Source organism: Oncorhynchus masou, chromosome 11, assembly GCF_036934945.1.
Source record: "Oncorhynchus masou masou isolate Uvic2021 chromosome 11, UVic_Omas_1.1, whole genome shotgun sequence".
In the NCBI taxonomy this organism is placed as follows: Eukaryota; Metazoa; Chordata; class Actinopteri; order Salmoniformes; family Salmonidae; genus Oncorhynchus; species Oncorhynchus masou.
Window position 1 is genome coordinate 49,524,089 of NC_088222.1, and position 18,075 is coordinate 49,542,163.

Genomic DNA, 18,075 nt, shown 5'->3' on the forward strand with positions numbered 1-18,075 from the left:
CATTTAAATCACTTTTGATGTCTCAAAACATCTGTCAAATTTGGACTTTGAAGTGCAATAATGCCCCTTTTTACGGTCTTGCACTTTAGTCCTTCTTTACCAAGCCTATATAGCCTCCAGTAGATAGACTATTATGCAGAGGGAGATATACAGACACGGCACAGTTCTAACTTTGTCTCTAGGTGGCGATAAAGACTAAAAAAACACAACTAAATGCGGTTTGTGGTCTTTTTCAAGTCAGGCATAACAAATGTGCGATTTCATTCAAAAATCCCCCTAGCGGCGCCAGATGCAAGCATAAAGTGAGGAGGAAGTGTTTGGAATTGGGTTCTGGGTTGCCTACGGAGCCCGCTAGTCTCTGCAGCGATCGGGCTGTCTAGTTCCCTGCATCAGCATCGCTGAGCTTCGATTGCAACTCCGCCTGGTCTGCCTGCATGCATCTGCTCCTTGCATCCTGTCTTTGATATAACAAAACAGCAGACGAAGAAACGAAAAGGACTTATACAAGTGCGCCCATCGTAAGTAGATGTTTTAGTTTGAGCTCTTTTGTTTTTGGACGAAAAGAATGGCGAAGTAGTCTAGGCTAGGCTACTGCAGGTGCATCCCTATGCAGTTAGCCTATGAACGGATATAGGATTTATTTTGACGCCTGCTCTATGGCGCTGGAAAATGGGATTTTCCACCTTTTTTTTTACCACCAATATTTAATTTATCCAATATTTAGAAAATTAAAACGAGCGTTTTATTAGACTGTAAAAAAGTATAATTATAAAGTTAAAGTTCAAATCCGATGTATGTAATTTAATGTTCAAAGAAAAAACATTGATTTGCGTGCTCAGTAGATGTTTATTGTTTGATAAATTAGACATGTACAATTAACTAACCGTGTCTGTCATATTTACAGCATCTGCTTGAGAAGTGCACTATTTTTCTATTGGTAAAGATGGTTAAACTGGGGAGTAATCTACAAGACAAAGGCGCTAAACCGGTCAGTGTGGAGGATGGCTTCCAAAACGTGCCGCTCATCACCCCTCTGGATGTCGGTAATCTCCAGTATGGAGCCCCAGACAAGGTAAAATGGACTGTCTGTCTGCTGACATTTCCTCTGATTCACACACACTCCTTGATTTATGGCCAAAGCCATTACACAATAAAACAGCAAACCCATCTCTTTGTCATCTCAATTGCCCTGTTGCCTCCTTTGTTTAAAGCGCAGATTAAAGAAGCCCTTTTTGTTTATAACTGGGATGCACATCATCCATTCTAGGAAACCAGCAAACATGTCATCCCTAATTTACTTTGACAAGGGGTTTTATTTTTGAACCAGACTGCTGCATCTTATTACACAGGATGATTCATGAATTGACTAAAGCCATATAACAGTTTTGATTATTACATTTCCAGTGCTGCCTCACTGAACTGAATATGTTAATATGATTGATATGAGTGATGATATTTCTAATTGTTTAATAATGCACATAATTTAATCTTACTTTGAAGTGATTTTCAATCAAAACAGCTCCATATGATCAAAGTAGTTGAGAATGATTCTTTTTTCCATAGGTGTGAAGGACAGATCCTTTGTTGTGTTATCACAAGGCCTACAGTACCTGCTGAAGTCATTTCATGCATGTTTGACTTCAGGAGTGAATGCTGATATGCTGAAATGATGCTCCTCTGTGATTTATTTGTCAGCTCCCAGCTTATCATAAGGCTTGTGTTTGGCTTATTTGATCAGCAGCACAGAAGAACCCATGGCCCCATGCAGGCTGAACCCTCTGTAGTAAACATTAGGGGAAGAGCCCTGGCACCTTTGCAGAGTGGTGCTTCAGCCCTCGTCTTGGATTCTGCTGTGTTATTCCATGCCCGCCCGAGGAGGAATTGGAGCACCATTCAGGATTTTCAATGGGTTGATAAATGCCTCTAAATGTTTGTTTTTTTAAAGATTTACCATGCAGAGGGTCAGCTAAGTACATATTTTGTGGTTTGGAGATGGAGTTGTTGAAGTGGACTAGGTGCCATGCCAGTAGATTTCCCCAAGGTGGTTGGAGAAAGAAAAAATGTAAAGACTCTATTGGGCATACAGCCTTGGAAAATACCAAAGTTTTAGTTTTTAATGCGGAATTATTGACATTTGAAACAGTAGAGTTTAGGCTCATTTCATGACGTGTTTACAGTGGTCCTGTGTTTGCTGAACAGGGCAAATTACATGGCTCAAGAAACACAAGGAAATCAGATGGTTTGAATAGGCTACTTGGTTTGTCATCTTTGAATATATGAAGAGTAGAACTCACTAGCTCCTTTTCAACCTGGTTCTAACATGCAACCTTTGTCCTGATCTTGTCCACATTCTGATTGTGCCCACAATTTTAGACAAGTGTAGACAATCAAAAGATACATTGTGATCTGATTGTGATCAGATCATCCTGCCCACCTCGAGGTAGTCAGGCAGGCATTGTGTCTGGATATCTTACAAGTGTAGATGGATCTGGACAGTAAAAACATTTTAATCATCGTTATTCCACCCTCTAAAATCATTGACTTATGGCATCAATATGTGTCAAAATAAATATTACGAAAGAATGTCAAATAACTTGCATATAGGGAGGGATGCGGACACAATCATAATGTGAACTGGATCAGGACACATTAGAAACGGGTCTAAATGAGCCTACAGTCTCCAGATTCCACTCAAAGAACGGTCATTCTTGTATCCAGTTCATCCCTGTCAGAGATTGAGAGGTGGTCCATTGAGGCTCTCAGAGCTCTGGGGGCAGTGGTGTGAGTAGAGTGGGCACAGGGTGGTTTCGTTGGGCTATACAGATAAGCCATAGCAGTGGGAACAGTTCACATTCTGCTTTACGCAAATTCTATTTTCACCCTCATGTAAAAAGCCTCCCAAGCCTGAGGTGATGCTACAGTACCATGTTTTCTCAGAGTTTCTTGGCTGTATGAAAATAATGTCCCTGTATTACCTTTAAACGTTTCTCAGATGGATGTATAAAAAAAGATGTTTGAAATAGACGAAAAGGAAAGTCAACCATTACTCCCCCTCCGAATAATATACACATTGTACCTTCAAAAAGAACACTGTGGGTTTAAGTCCATTCTGTCATCCTGTGTGGGAGGAGTTGTCCGTGAGCTACAGATGTTTTTATCGTTCTAACCACTGCTGGCTGTGGGACCAGGGCTACACAGGGCTACTGGGCAGAAATGAGACAAATGTCTCTGATAAACACAATCCTCAGTAGGCCAGTGCTGAGGGAATGGGGAGGAATTAGCCTTGATCCCATCTGGACGGCCGGGGATGCGCCTAAAGGGGCACCAATATCTTGATTGGATGGACAGTGATTTCAGGGAAACTAGCAGAGCTTGACTAGAAATGGTTGACCTGCGGAGTGTAGTGGAGAGTGGTACATGCAGCACTTTGAATAAATCATTTTCTTAAGAATTGAGGCTCCAGGCCGGGACTTTTTATTGCACTTCTTTCAAGAACAAGCTGCTGTTTGCCAAAGTGAACTGGATGACTTATCACTTGGCCCAGAGATCTGAGAGCCTGTTGGATGAGGGATGCCATGTTGTTACTCTGTACAGTATAAATTAGTCAATATATAACTGCAGTGCTTTTTAGTAAAGTGAACACATCAAAACATCAAAAAGAATATAGCATATGTAAAGAGCATATTTGGGTGCTTTGTATCTTGGTATTCTTCCTTTCCGTTTCACCTCATTACTCCTGGTAGCAGTGATGCAGTGATTCATGTGCATTATTCAGACAGGAAGTCATGGGATATGTCCCAAATGGAAGCCTATTACTTATTTGGTGCACTACTTTTGACCAAGCCCTATCCCTAAAAGTATTGCACCATTGAGAGCATCTTGACTGGCTGCATCACCGCTTGGTATGGCAACTGCTTGGCATCTGACTGCAAGGTGCTACAGAGGGTAGTGCATACGGCCCAGTACATCACTAGGGCCAAGCTCCCTGCCATCCAGAACCTCTATACCAGGCGGTATCAGGGGATGACCCAGCCACCCAAGTCATAGACTATTCTCTCTGCTACCGCATGGCATGTGGTACCGTTGCACCAAGTCTGGAACCAACAGGTCCCTGAACAGCTTCCACCCCCAAGCCATAAGACTGCTAAATAGTTTGTTACATAGTCCGGGCAGCTATTGGTTAACTATCTGCATTGACCTTTTTTGCACTAACTTTTTTGACTCATCATCTCAATCGTTTGATACACGCCTCTAAATGTTTTCTTTAAAGATATACCATGTAGAGGGTCAGATAAGTACATATTTTGTGGTTGTTTGGAGATGGAGTTGTTGAAGTGGACTAGGTGCCATGCCAGTAGATTTCCCCAAGGTGGTTGGATAAATAGAAAAAATCGAATCAAAAATCTAATTTATTTGTCACATACACATGGTTAGCAGATGTTAATGCGAGTGTAGCGAAATGCTTGTGCTTCTAGTTCCGACCATGCATTAATATCTAACAAGTAATATAACCTAACAATTTCACAATAACTAACATACACACAAGTGTAAAGGAATGAATACGAATATGTACAGTGGGGAGAACAAGTATTTGATACACTGCCAATTTTGCAGGTTTTCCTACTTACAAAGCATTTAGAGGTCTGTAATTTTTATCATAGGTACACTTCAACGGTGAGAGACGGAATCTAAAACAAAAATCCAGAAAATCAGATTGTATGATTTTTAAGTAATTAATTAGCATTTTATTGCATGACATAAGTATTTGATACATCAGAAAAACAGAACTTAATATTTGGTACAGAAACCTTTGTTTTCATTTACAGAGATCATACATTTCCTGTAGTTCTTGACCAGGTTTGCACACACTGCAGCAGGGATTTTGGCCCACTCCTCCATACAGGCCTTCTCCAGATCCTTCAGGTTTCGGGGCTGTCACTGGGCAATACGGACTTTCAGCACACTCCAAAGATTTTCTATTGGGTTCAGGTCTGGAGACTGGCTAGGCCCCTCCAGGACCTTGAGATGCTTCTTACGGAGCCACTCCTTAGTTGCCCTGGCTGTGTGTTTCGGGTCGTTGTCATGCTGGAAGACCCAGCCACGACCCATCTTCAATGCTCTTACTGAGGGAAGGAGGTTGTTTGCCAAGATCTCGCGATACATGGCCCCATCCATCCTCCCCTCAATACGGTGCAGTCGTCCTGTCCTCTTTGCAGAAAAGCATCCCCAAAGAATGATGTTTCCACCTCCATGCTTCACGGTTGGGATGGTATTCTTGGGGTTGTACTCATCCTTCTTCTTCCTCCAAACATGGCAAGTGGAGTTTAGACCAAAAAGCTCTATTTTTGTCTTATCAGACCACATGACCTTCTCTCATTCCTCCTCTGGATCATCCAGATGGTCATTGGCAAACTTCAGACGGGCCTGGACATGCGCTGGCTTGAGCAGGGGGACCTTGCGTGCGCTGCAGAATTTTAATCCTTGACGGCATAGTGTGTTACTAATGGTTTTCTTTGAGACTGTGGTCCCAGCTCTCTTCAGGTCATTGACCAGGTCCTGCCGTGTAGTTCTGGGCTGATCCCTCACCTTCCTCATGATCATTGATGCCTCACGAGGTGAGATCTTGCATGGAGCCCCAGACTGAGGGTGATTGACCGTCATCTTGAATATTTCCATTTTCTAATAATTGCGCAAACATTTGTTGCCTTCTCACCAAGCTGCTTGCCTATTGTCCTGAAGCCCATCCCAGCCTTGTGCAGGTCTACAATTTTATCCCTGATGTTCTTACACAGCTCTTTGGTCTTGGCCATTGTGAGGGGTTGGAGACTGTTTGATTGAGTGTGTGGACAGGTGTCTTTTATACAGGTAACAAGTTCAAACAGGTGCAGTTAATACAGGTAATGAGTGGAGAACAGGAGGAATTGAGAGCCGGAATTCTTACTGGTTGGTAGGTGATCACATATTTATGTCATGCAATAAAATGCAAATTAATTACTTAAAAATCATACAATGTGATTTTCTGGATTTTTGTTTTAAATTCTGTCTCTCACAGTTGAAGTGTACCTATGATAAAAATCACAGACCTCTACATGCTTTGTAAGTAGGAAAACCTGCAAAATCGGCAGTGTATCAAATACTTGTTCTCCCCACTGTACATACAAATATATGAATGAGTGATGCCCGAACGGCATAGGCAAGATGCAGTAGATGGTACAGAGTACAGTATATACATATGAGAGGAGTAATGTAGGGTATGATAAAGACTATTGGGCATACAGCCTTGGAAAATACCAAAGATTTTGTTTTTAATGCGGAATTATTGACATTTGAAACAGTAGAGTTAAGGCTCATTTCATGACGTGTTTACAGTGGTACTGTGTTTGCTGAGCATGGCAAATTACATGGCTCAAGAAACACAAGGAAATCAGATGGTTTGAATAGGCTACTTGGTTTGTCGTCTTTGAGTATCTGAAGAGTAGAACTCACTAGCTCCTTTTCAACCTGGTTCTAACATGCAACCTTTGTCCTGATCTTGTCCACATTCTGATTGTGCCAACATTTTTAGACAAGTGTAGACAATCAAAAGATTCATTGTGATCTGATTGTGATCAGATCTTCCTGCCCACCTCCGGAGGTAGTCAGGGAGGCATTGTGTCTGGATATCACTGGGGCCAAGCTCCTTGCCATCCAGGACCTCTATACCATGGGGTATCAGAGGATGACCCAGCCACCCAAGTCATAGACTATTGTCTCTGCTACCGCATGGCAAGCGGTACCGTTGCACCAAGTCTGGAACCAACAGGACCCTGAACAGCTCCCACCCCCAAGCCATAAGACTGCTAAATAGTTTGTTTCATAGTCCGGGCAGCTATTGGTTAACTATCTGCATTGACCTTTTTTGCACTAACTTTTTTGACACGTCACATACGCATCTGCTACTGTTTATTATCTATCCCGTTGCTTAGTCACTTTATCCCTACCTACAGTGTCTTCTGGAAGTAATCAGATCCCTTGACGTTTTCCACATGTTGCTAGGTTACAGCCTTATTCTAAAATTGATTAAGTTGTTTTTCCCCCCTCATCAATCTACACACAATACCCCATTATGACTAAGCAAAAATAGTTTTTTAAGACATTTTTGCTAATGTATTAAAAATAAAAAACATAAAATAAATGTACTTAAGTATTCAGACCCTTTATTCAGTTCTTTGTTGAAGCACTTTTGGCATTGATTACAGCCTCGAGTCTTCTTGGGTATGACACCACTGTACAAGCTTGGCACACCTGCATTTCTAATGTGTCCTGAACTTGTCCACATTATGATTGTGGCCACATTTTCAGACATGCGTCTTCTCTACAGAATCTCTCAAGCTCTGTCAGGTTGGATGGGGAACATTGCTGCAAAGTTATTTTCAGGTGTCTCCAGAGATGTTCGATCGGGGTCAAGTCCGGGCTCTGGCTGGGCCACTCAAGGACATTCAGAGACTTGTCCCGAGGCCACTCCTGTGTTGTCTTGGCTGTGTGCTTAGGGTCGTTGTCCTGTTGGAAAGTGAACCTTCACCCCAGTCTGAGGTCCTGAGCGCTCTGAAGCAGGTTTTCATCAAGGATCTCTCTGTTCTTCACTCTGTTAGTCTTTGCCTCGATCCTGACTAATATACCAGTCCCTCCCTCTGAAAAACATCCACACAGCATGATGCTGCCATCACCATGCTTCACCGTAGGGATGGTGCCAGGTTTCCCCCAAACGTGAAGCTTGGCATTCAGGCCAAAGAGTTCAATCATGGTTTCTCATGGTCTGAGTCTTTAGGTGCCTTTTGGCAAACTCCAAGCGGGCTGTCATGTGCCTTTTACTGAGGAGTGGCTTCTGTCTGGCCACTCTACCATAAAGGCCTGCTTGTTGGAGTGCTGCAGAGATGGTTGTCCTTCTGGAAGGTTATCCCATCTCCACAGAGGAACTCTGAATTTCTGTCAGAGTGATCTCCCCCGATTGCTCAGTTTGTCTGGGCAGCCAGTTCTAGGAAGAGTCTTGGTGGTTTCAAAATTCTTCCATTTAAGAATGATAAAGCCACTGTGTTCTTGGGAACCTTCAATGCTGCAGACATTTTTTGATACCCTTCCCAAGATCTGTGCCTCAATACAATCTTGTCTCTGAGCTCTACGGACAATTCTTTCGACCTCATGGCTTGGTTTTTGTTCTGACATGCACTGTCAACTGTGGGACCGTATATAGACAGGTGTGTGCCTTTCCACATGATGTCCAATCATTTGTTGTAGAAACATCTCAAGGATGATCAATGGAAACAGGAGGCACCTGAGCTCAATTTGGAGTATCATAGCAAAGGGTCTGAATACTTATGTAAATAAGCTATTTTTTAATTAGTAAAACAATGGGGGGAAAAAAGGTCTGAACCTGTTTTTTGCTTTGTCATTATGGGCTGTTGTGTGTAGATTGTAGATTGTAGATTTAGAATAAGGCATCACCAGTGGTGATTTTAAAATGTAAATATTGGTGGGGCAAATTTAAGTATAAGTGGGATGCATGCCAGCAAAGCTACTACACTACACAACACAACACTAAACAATGCATTAATTGCAATATAACGGTGACAAACGGTGCCCACAAACTGTTAGGGCCTACATAAAACCGTCCCAAAAGCAGTCCAAACCTCTTACCACTGCTACATCTGGCTATCAGCGGTGCCTTGTCTGGCAGCAAAACAGTACATTCAGCCTCATATACTGCCTTAAAAAAACATAGCTGATATGGCTGACTTGCTTAAGCAAATGTGGTGTCTAATGACAATTGAGATGTACAAACTATGGCATAAGGGGACAACAAGCGGATAAGAGGCAATCTGTAATTTCAATTAAGACCTTAATGAGCGAGCTAGGACGGACGTAGTCAATATAACTATTTGTTGAGCACTTTTGAAATGTACAGCGACAGAATTCAGAACATGGGCCGTTCTTACAGTGCTCTCCCTGTACACCAAATGTACACCAAGTCAGAACCGTAGGATAACTAAAGGGGGCGTATAAGCAGACAATGAAAGCTCTTAAAATCTTTGATGATTAAATTTCTCTAAAACAGGTTATAGGCTACATGTACCACCAAGTCAGAATAGTAGGCTAAATTAAGAGGGGTAAATTGACTAAATTATTAGGGTGAGGCACATGGGCTACTAACATCTTACTACACAACATACACTTAGTATTACTTTCATAGCTAAAGTATACATATCCCCCTGGCATATTATATAATTTATGCAGCAGCATACAATACATTTTTGGACGCCTTGTTGTGCTGTGCTCACTTGAACAGGAAGGTGGTGCAGCGGTCCTTCGTGGGCAAATTTTGTCATCAAAGTCTGGCATTCTCTGGATTTATGGTGCTTTCAAAACAACTGGGAACTCTGAAAAAAACAAGGTTGAATAATGATGTCATTGATCTTTAGGTTTGGGTTGTTAGGAGTTGGGTGATCATTCAAAACATATTTTCTGGGTCGGAGCTTGTTTATTTCTGACTTTCCAGTTGTCTTGAACTCACTGAAGTGAAGTTTTCGCAGTTCCGAGTTAAAAGTTGTTTTGAGTGCGACACAAATCATGCTTCATTGACAGCATGGCCAATGTTGAACGTTTATCATTTTAAAATTGAAAAAGAGCCCCTTAATACCAAATTTGGGTCCATCACTCATTGTTGAATTTATGTCCAATGGCCGTTGAGCACCGATACGTTTTATCTATAATTTCTCTTCATATGACAAGGATAAAAAAGGATTTTCTAGTAGATTGTCGACTTGATTCATGATGATGACTGCTAGCTAAGGTTTTGAAAGTATGATGTTGACATGATCAGCCCACTCAAAGCTACTGTAGATATAATGTGATTTGACGTAATTTTATCTGTGGCCAATGACCCTGAGCCTTCTTGGATTGGCTCTTCTAATGTAACTCTATGGCAGCACCCAAGGGGCTCGAATTTTCGATGTCTCCCCTTAGACTTGGCGGTGACGTAGTATCCCTATGAGTGACAGAACACTGAGCCAATCACGGCGCAACACTCTGTATTTTCTGCTGGTTTGCCCCACCACCACAGAAAGCACTGATCTAGTCTGAAACACTTGCATTTTGGAACTGCCTTACTCAAGAAAACAAAAAAGAGACCATGCTTGAATGCGACTTTATAAACTCAATGATACAGTTGAAGTCGGAAGTTTACATCCACTTAGGTTGGAGTCATTAAAACTAGTTATTCAACCACTCCACAAATTTATTGTTAACAAATTATAGTTTTGGCAATCTACTTTGTGCATGACACAAGTAATTTTTTCAACAATTGTTTACAGACAGATTATTTCACTTATTTATAATTCACTGTAATTCACAATTCACAATTCCAGTGGGTCAGAAGTTTACATACGTTAAGTTGACTGCGCCTTTAAACAGCTTGGAAAATTCCAGAAAATAATGTCATGGCTTTAGAAGCTTCTGATAGGCTAATTGACATCATTTGAGTCAATTGGAGGTGTATTTGTGGATCTTTTTTAAGGCCTACCTTCAAACTCAGTGCCTCTTTGCTTGACATCATGGGAAATTCAAAATAAATCAGCCAAGACCTCAGAAAAAAAATTGTAGACCTCCACAAGTCTGGTTCATCCTTGGAAGCAATTTCCAATTTCTAAACACCATGGGACCTTGCAACCGTCATACCGCTCAGGAAGGAGTTGTGTTCTGTCTCCTAGAGATGAACGTACTTTAGTGCGAAAAGTGAAAATCAATCCCAGAACAGCAGCAAATGACGTTGTGAAGATGCTGGAGGAAACAGGCACAAAAGTATCAATATCCACAGTAAAACGAGTCCTACATCGACATAACCTGAAAGGCCGCTCAGCACATGGGGCACATGCTCCAAAACCGCCATAAAAAAATCAGACTACGGCAGCTGCACATGGGGACAAAGATTGTGCTTTTTGGAGAAATGTCCTCTGGTCTGATGAAACAAAAATAGAACTGTTTGGCCATAATGACCATCGTTATGTTTGGAGGAAAAACGGGGAGGTTTGCAAGCTGAAGAACACCATCCCAACCGTGAAGCACAGGGGTGGTGGTGTCATGTTGTGGCAGTGCTTTGTTGCAGGAGGGACTGGTGCACTTCACAAAATAGATGGCACCATAGATAAAGGAAAATTATGTGGATATATTGAAGCAACATCTCAAGACATCAGTCAGGAAGTTAAAGCTTGGTCGCAAATGGGTCTTCCAAATGGACAATGACCCCAAGCATACTTCCAAAGTTGTGGCAAAATTGGCTTAAGGACAACAAAGTCAAGGTATTGGAGTTGCCATCACAAACCCTGACCTCAATCCTATAGACAATTTGTGGGCAGAATTGAAAAAGCGTGTGTGAGCAAGGAGGCCTGAAAGAAATGAAAGAAATAAAAGCTGAAATAAATCATTCTCTCTACTATTATTCTGACATTTTACATTCTTAAAATAAAGTGGTGATCCTAACTGATCTAAGACAGGGAATTTTTACCAGGATTAAATGTCAGGAATTGTGAAAAAACTGAGTTTAAATGAGGTGTATGTAAACTTCTGACTTCAACTGTATATACTTGTTTTACATTGTTTGCAAACTGATATGTGACATACATTAATGCCAAAATAACATGCAAAACAGGCTCCCCCCCAAAAATATTTATACACTACTGGTCAAAAGTTTTAGGACACCTACTCACACAAGGGTTTTTCTTTATTTTTACTATTTTATACATTGTACAATAGCATCAGCATTAACTTCCGGTAGACAGGCAAAGTGCTAGTACGCTCAACTGAAAGGGATACCGTTCGTTTACAGTATGCTAAAATGAACTAATAGTATATAGAAGGTAGTATATATTCATTATGTACCGTATGTAGTATACAATTTGTTAGTATGGGTATTCGAACACAGCTCTTGTCTTTTTATGGGGCCCACGTCATAAGAACTATATTCAAAAGTTTGTTGTTTTATTGTGTGTAGCAATGTTACATAACATTATATTTAATTGAGACAATAAAGCCTTTTCATTGTTAAAATAGGTCTATGATTTTTTTCTCTTAAAAGAATGAATACTCTTGCAAGTATTCAAATACTAACGTCCGTTTGGATATTTGAATAACCGTGCCCATCCTTTATTATTAGCCATTTTGATCCATGTAAATTATAATGCAAATACAGACGCTTTTGGATTATATGACTCAGGAGAAGCTCCTAGTACTTCCATTGACTAGAATTCCCTACCTGGGAAACTGCAGGTCCTCACCCAAGGGTAGCCTAACCATTGCTTTTATCTATGAATGAGAAATGAAATGACAGTGGTAATGATAACAGGGTCTCTCAAATAATAAAGGGGAGCATGGAGAGAAAAATGGGTGCAGACAGCCTGGTAATTCGGGAGGAAAATTAAATGTCAAAGTGATCGGGAGGGAGTCGGAGAGGCTGTAATTGCAGTAGCCGAGTCTCCTCTTGGAGACTTCAGGATAATATAATGCCATTCATTCCAGATTGTGAGTTGGAGAGTGGAGGTACCAGGGGTTTGTGGAAGGCGTAATTATTTTGGAAATATATTCCTTGATCCATCATTACTGGAAGTGCTTAGCGTCACTCAGTTCCTGTGCTTTTGTCAAGTTAGAGAGGTTCAGGTGAATAGTGTCTAACAGCTGGGAGAAGCAGTCTAGTGGCCTGTAGATGTGATATGGAACCAGCAGTACAAACTGCTGAATTCATCAGTCATTTCCTGCATAGTACTTTCTGCTGACACCTTAGGTGTAACATTCATACAAGCAGCCAAATGAGGCTCACACTTGCACATTTGTATCTCTCTCTCTCCCCCACTGTATTTTGACTGCAATTCTGAGCCAATTTCAGTGAAGAATAGCAGAGTGACATTACTAGGACAGACCCCTGCTTACCCAGCTCTCTGTTCTTCTACATCATGTTAAAAGAGCGTTGATTGGTTCTGATTGGCGGGCATCATACGGGACAGTGCCTAAAATAGCCACCCCCTGACAGTTGCTTGGCAGAGGTTTTAGTTTTCCTCTCTGCCTTTGCCCTTTTGTATATGTAACACAGTGATGACGTAACAGTAAGACTTTGTGGTATGATGGCTTATGGCTTGTGTCTAACTGAAGTCCAGCCAACCCATTAGTGATAATGTGCTGTGTCACTGTAACCGACTGACTGTGTATTGTTTTCCTCTCCCTGCAGGTGGTGGTGAAGACACGGACTGAGTACCAAACGGACCAGAAGAAAACCAAGCTGAAGGTGCCCAAGGTGGAGGAGTTCACCATCAGCTTCACTGATGGAGTATCAGAGAGAATCAAGGTACTAGGAAAGTTTATTTCTTCATTCACTGAGACGTACCAACTATTCCCTCAGTGCTAAGATGTGCTAAACAGCTACGTTGCTGCCGGAGGAAGCTGATGGGAGGAGCTATAGGAGGATGGGCTCACTGTAATGTCTGGGATGGAATTCATGGAACGGCAGCCAACACATCAACCATATGGAAACCACATGTTTGACTCAATTCCATGAATTCCATTCCAGCCATTACAATGAGCCCATCCTCCTATAGCTCCTCCCACCAGCCCCCCCTGGCTGCGGCTGGCGTTTTCAGTATTATAATTCTGGTCCCTAAGCACATAACTCCTCATCAGGAACAATGGTTATCTTTGGGAAAGCATCAACTTCATTGGATCCGGATGGTAGTTTAATTTCTTAGGTGCTCTATGGGAAACAAAATGGTAATTTGGTTGTCATGGTAGCCAGAAGTCATGCATAAACTCATGAGAGTCTCTAATACTTGAGCTAGCAAGCTTGTACTGAATGCCTGTATGAATATTACAGTGTGCGATCCACAGTACCTGAGTAAATTCTGTCTGTATCATCTGAATTTATCACATTATTTACATACAAATTCGATTTCCAGGATGATATTCAAACCAAGATGCACTACTATCTTACCCAGAGCAGCTCTGTCTCGAACAGTCAGTGGAGACCCAGAGCATAGAGTGAAATGGATTGACCTCATCCATAATTAACACACCCTCTGCTTGATGAATGTCAATAGCAGTGGTCATTGTCCCCTCCACACCTCAAATCAAAGAGCTACAATTCCTTATACAGTCGATGAGAGTGAGGCTATAACCATTTGGTACTGTTACATTTTGATGGAAGAGAGAGTTCTGCAGAGTGTTTGACTATAATTAATGTGAGATGGAGAAAGGAGAGCAGAGAGAGGGGAAGTTTGGCTTTTGCCGTTAAGGTCATTTGAGGAGCCAGCAGAGAAGAAAGAGAATTAGATATTCAACACAAACAGAGGCTGTGAAGCTTGTCTGAGTGGGGTTGTGACTGAGCGAGAGGCGGATATCTTCTGCCTTGCTCCCTCCGTGGCAGAGTGGAGAGGCTTGATCGACCATGCCTGGCCTTCCCTCCCACACCGGAGGATGAGACGGAGACATATGACCCGGAAACAAGGAGGGCCCTCCCTTGCAGACTGCAAGGCGCAGTGAGCTATCAACTTCTGTTGGGTGGAAGGGAATTCAAATGAGACTTTTTTTACTCAGCCTGATTTGTGTGCTGTAGGGACTTTTGGGGTGGGCTGCCTGCCTTGCGTGACTGATGAACCTGGCCCAGCGCTGACTGAGGAGAGAGAGACGGATCTGTGTCGAAAGCTCGCACATCCCCTCTCCAAAGCTGTGCAGATTGTGTTGATGGATGAAGTTCTCTGTGCGATTGCTCCCTGATGAGCGCAGCCAAATTCCCCCGAGTTACTTTATCCGGGAAACAGGGGAGGAACGTTCTCCCTCATTAAACACACAAAACAAAAGAAGACGGAGGTCTCTTGGTATCTGATGCAGCAAAGTGGAACATATTAACATATCATGTCGAAATAAAAGGGGGAATTAGAAGGACTCAATTAAAGTGGGGAGGCGGATTGAGGGATGGATGGATGAGTGGGTGGATGGATGGATAGGTGGACGGGGTTTAAGCAGGCGGCTGGGGCTCGGAGTGCAGGTTATTGCTCTCTCTTTTCTTTCCAGGCAGGGAGGCAGGATGTTTGACACACACAACCTGCCAAGTAGAGCACACAGCAGCAGCCACGTCCAGAGTCCTGCCCACACCACACAACCAGAGAGACTCATCCAAAGCAATTATCCTATAATTATCTTCTGAGGAAATCTAAATCTGAAGATAAAAAGGCCTGTCGCAAGTAATGCTCCACTCCACCGAAGTGTTCGTGTTCTAACAGGTTGGAGGTCACGGATGTTCTGCAAACAGCATGTGACCTACACAGTCGTTTCAGTTGGATGAGTAATGCTGCCATACAGAATGTTCCGTGTGTGATTATTTTGTCATTTTTTGTTAGGCACGCACACATGTGCGCACACAGGAAAATTGGTTCATCTGCAACACTAGCTAGGCTCTCCCAATGTGCACATGAGGAGAGAGAAAATGATGTGAAAGTGCAGAGATCTGAGCTGAGATGCCTCTCTCTCTGTCAAGGGACTCGTCCTCTAGAGAAGCCGGCAGACTGCAGAATGAGAATGAAGGACAGGCGCTGGCTGGGTGTCTCGGCTTGCAGAGAAATCTCCACATATTCAACAATACTGCTAGTTTAGACCCCGATGCTGTTTTGTCTGCCATTTTATCAGTGGACACCGAGAGAGATGGAGTAGAGAGTCGGGATACAATGCGAAGCAGCGCAATTTATAAAAACTGTTTGTGCAGGTGTGGGTGTTCTCTTTATTAAGAGACAACGTACACTCACCGGTCAGTTTATTAGGTACACTCATCTAGTACTGGGTCGTACACTCCTTTGCCTCCAGAACAGCCTGAATTCTTTGGCATGTGTTCTACAAGGGGTTGGTTAACATTCGTTGCTCAATTGGTGTCAAGGGACCTAATGTGTGCCAGGAAAACATTCCCCACACTATTACACCACCAGCCTGTACCGTTGACACCAGGCAGGATGGGGCCATGGACTCATGATGCTCATGCCAAATCCTGACTCTGCCATCAGCATGACGCAACAGGAACCGGGATACGTCGGACTAGGCAATGTTTTTCCACTCCTCAATTGCCCTAGTGTTGGTGATCGCATGTCCACTGGAGCTGCTTCTTCTTGTTTTTAGTTGATAGGAGTGGAACCCGGTGTGGTCGTCTGCTGCAATATCCCATCCATGAAAAGGATTGGTGAGTTGTGCGTTCCCGAGATGCCGTTCTGCACACCACTGTTGTACTGCTCTGTTATTTGTCTGTTTGTGGCCCGCCTGTTAGCTTGCACAATTCTTGCCATTCTCCTTCGACCTCTCTCATCAACAAGCTGTTTCCGCCCACAGGACTGCTGCTGACTGGATATTTCTTGTTCATCGCACCATTCTTGGTAAACCCTAGACACTGTCGTGTGTGAAAAACCCTGAGTCACTGGATCCGGCACGCCTGACACTGACGATCATACCACGCTCAAGGTCGCTTAGGTCACTTGTTTTGCTAATTCTAACCTTCAATCGAACAGTAACTGAATGCCTTGATGCTTGTCTGCCTGCTTTATATAGCAAGTCACGGCCACCGTAACTCAACGTGGTGGTGGACCTAATTAACTGACCAGTGAGTGTATGTTTTGGATTGCGAGGCATCACATTGATTTACATGGATTCTCTGTGGAACTCTAAATATGTTACAAAGAAACGTATCATTTCCATGTAGATACGTTCCCCCCTCCAAGAGGCGTACGTAACACCCTGCTACAACTCAACTCCCTAGGGAGTGAAAAAAAGTATGTAATTGTAGGTGTGGGTAAGGATGTCAGAGAATATTACAGTTTACAGGGAATTTATTCTTCCTTCACACGGTAAGGTGGGGAAAAGGGGCTGGATGGAACCAAAGCAAAGGAAGTAAAAAATAAAGTTCCTCTCCTACCTACCCACTGGTTACCTATTCTTAGCACAACCTGGCGCGCTAACCAAAATACAGGGGGTGGTCCGCCCAGGTCTTACCTAGTGTGCATAGACATAGTAAATACTACGGGTATATGTATGCTAGCAGTCCTCTTGCCTAAACACTCCCAAGGTGCCTTCCCCGGGAATAAATTCAACAAAATAATTCACCAAACTTAGTGAACAATTTGAATAAACCAAAAACACTAGGTACTATGGTATACCTCTACAGGAGCGGCTACAAAACACAGGACATACAAAGAAGCTCTCTCTCGAAACAAAGGAACACTCGCTTTTCAAGCTGCAGAAGGAGTCGGTAATTGCAGACAGCTGTATCCCCTGACGAGAGGGTGGGGTCAGAGCTCCAATTAGTGATGGGCTGACCAATCAGCTGCTTTGGAATCCAGGAAGCCATTTCCTGAAATACGCACATACACATACACAAACTCACAACAACACAGACACTGGGGAACGTAACAGAGGCTATTCTCCCTGTATTCAGACAGCCCTTCAGACTGACAATAAGTAATGCACTAGCTCACAGCGTCCTCAACGTGCATATTTGACTAACATGCTTTCCTCAGCTCTGCCACACAACTGAGGCATGTCAATGGCCAGTATGAATCAGCCTTTGATACAGTCAGTCCTCCAGTCAGTAGCTATGTTAGGGCCTCTGGCCAGCAGCAACCACCAGTCCTCAACAATTTTGTCAGTATGTCACTTGCGCCGTAGGAGTGCTGCAGACCAGCGAGTAAATACAAACACTCACCCTCTGACCCACTCACCCTGGAGCCATGGAAACACTGCCAGGTCCTAGTGGTAGCCAATTAGAGACACCTTCATGGTGAATGCTGGCCATTGATTGGATCAACATGGCATTGCATGGGGAGGTTAAACTTTTAATGGTTATGGCATGAGTAGATAGGAGGCATTGTTTGATAGCTAAGATTGAGCATGTGGAGAACGTGTTACAATGAATTGCTTTCCCCATTATTGCCACTCACACATATACAAACAGGCTACAGATGGGAAATACGATATGCTAATTTATGACTCCTATTCACTGTTCCATTGGACCAAAAATAACAACAAAAG

General features: G+C 42.8%; 1 protein-coding gene across 1 annotated transcript in view; it reads left to right on the forward strand.

The window, feature by feature from the left end:
- Positions 1–312: 312 nt before the first annotated feature.
- Positions 313–18,075, forward strand: part of LOC135548794 (neuronal vesicle trafficking-associated protein 2-like) — a 33,546-nt gene continuing 15,783 nt past the window's right edge. The window contains exons 1-3 of the mRNA XM_064978718.1: positions 313–518; positions 905–1,072; positions 13,250–13,366. Of these exons, the coding sequence (XP_064834790.1) occupies positions 944–1,072; positions 13,250–13,366 (246 nt within the window). The 5' untranslated portion in view covers positions 313–518; positions 905–943. The remainder of the gene's footprint in view (positions 519–904; positions 1,073–13,249; positions 13,367–18,075) is intronic.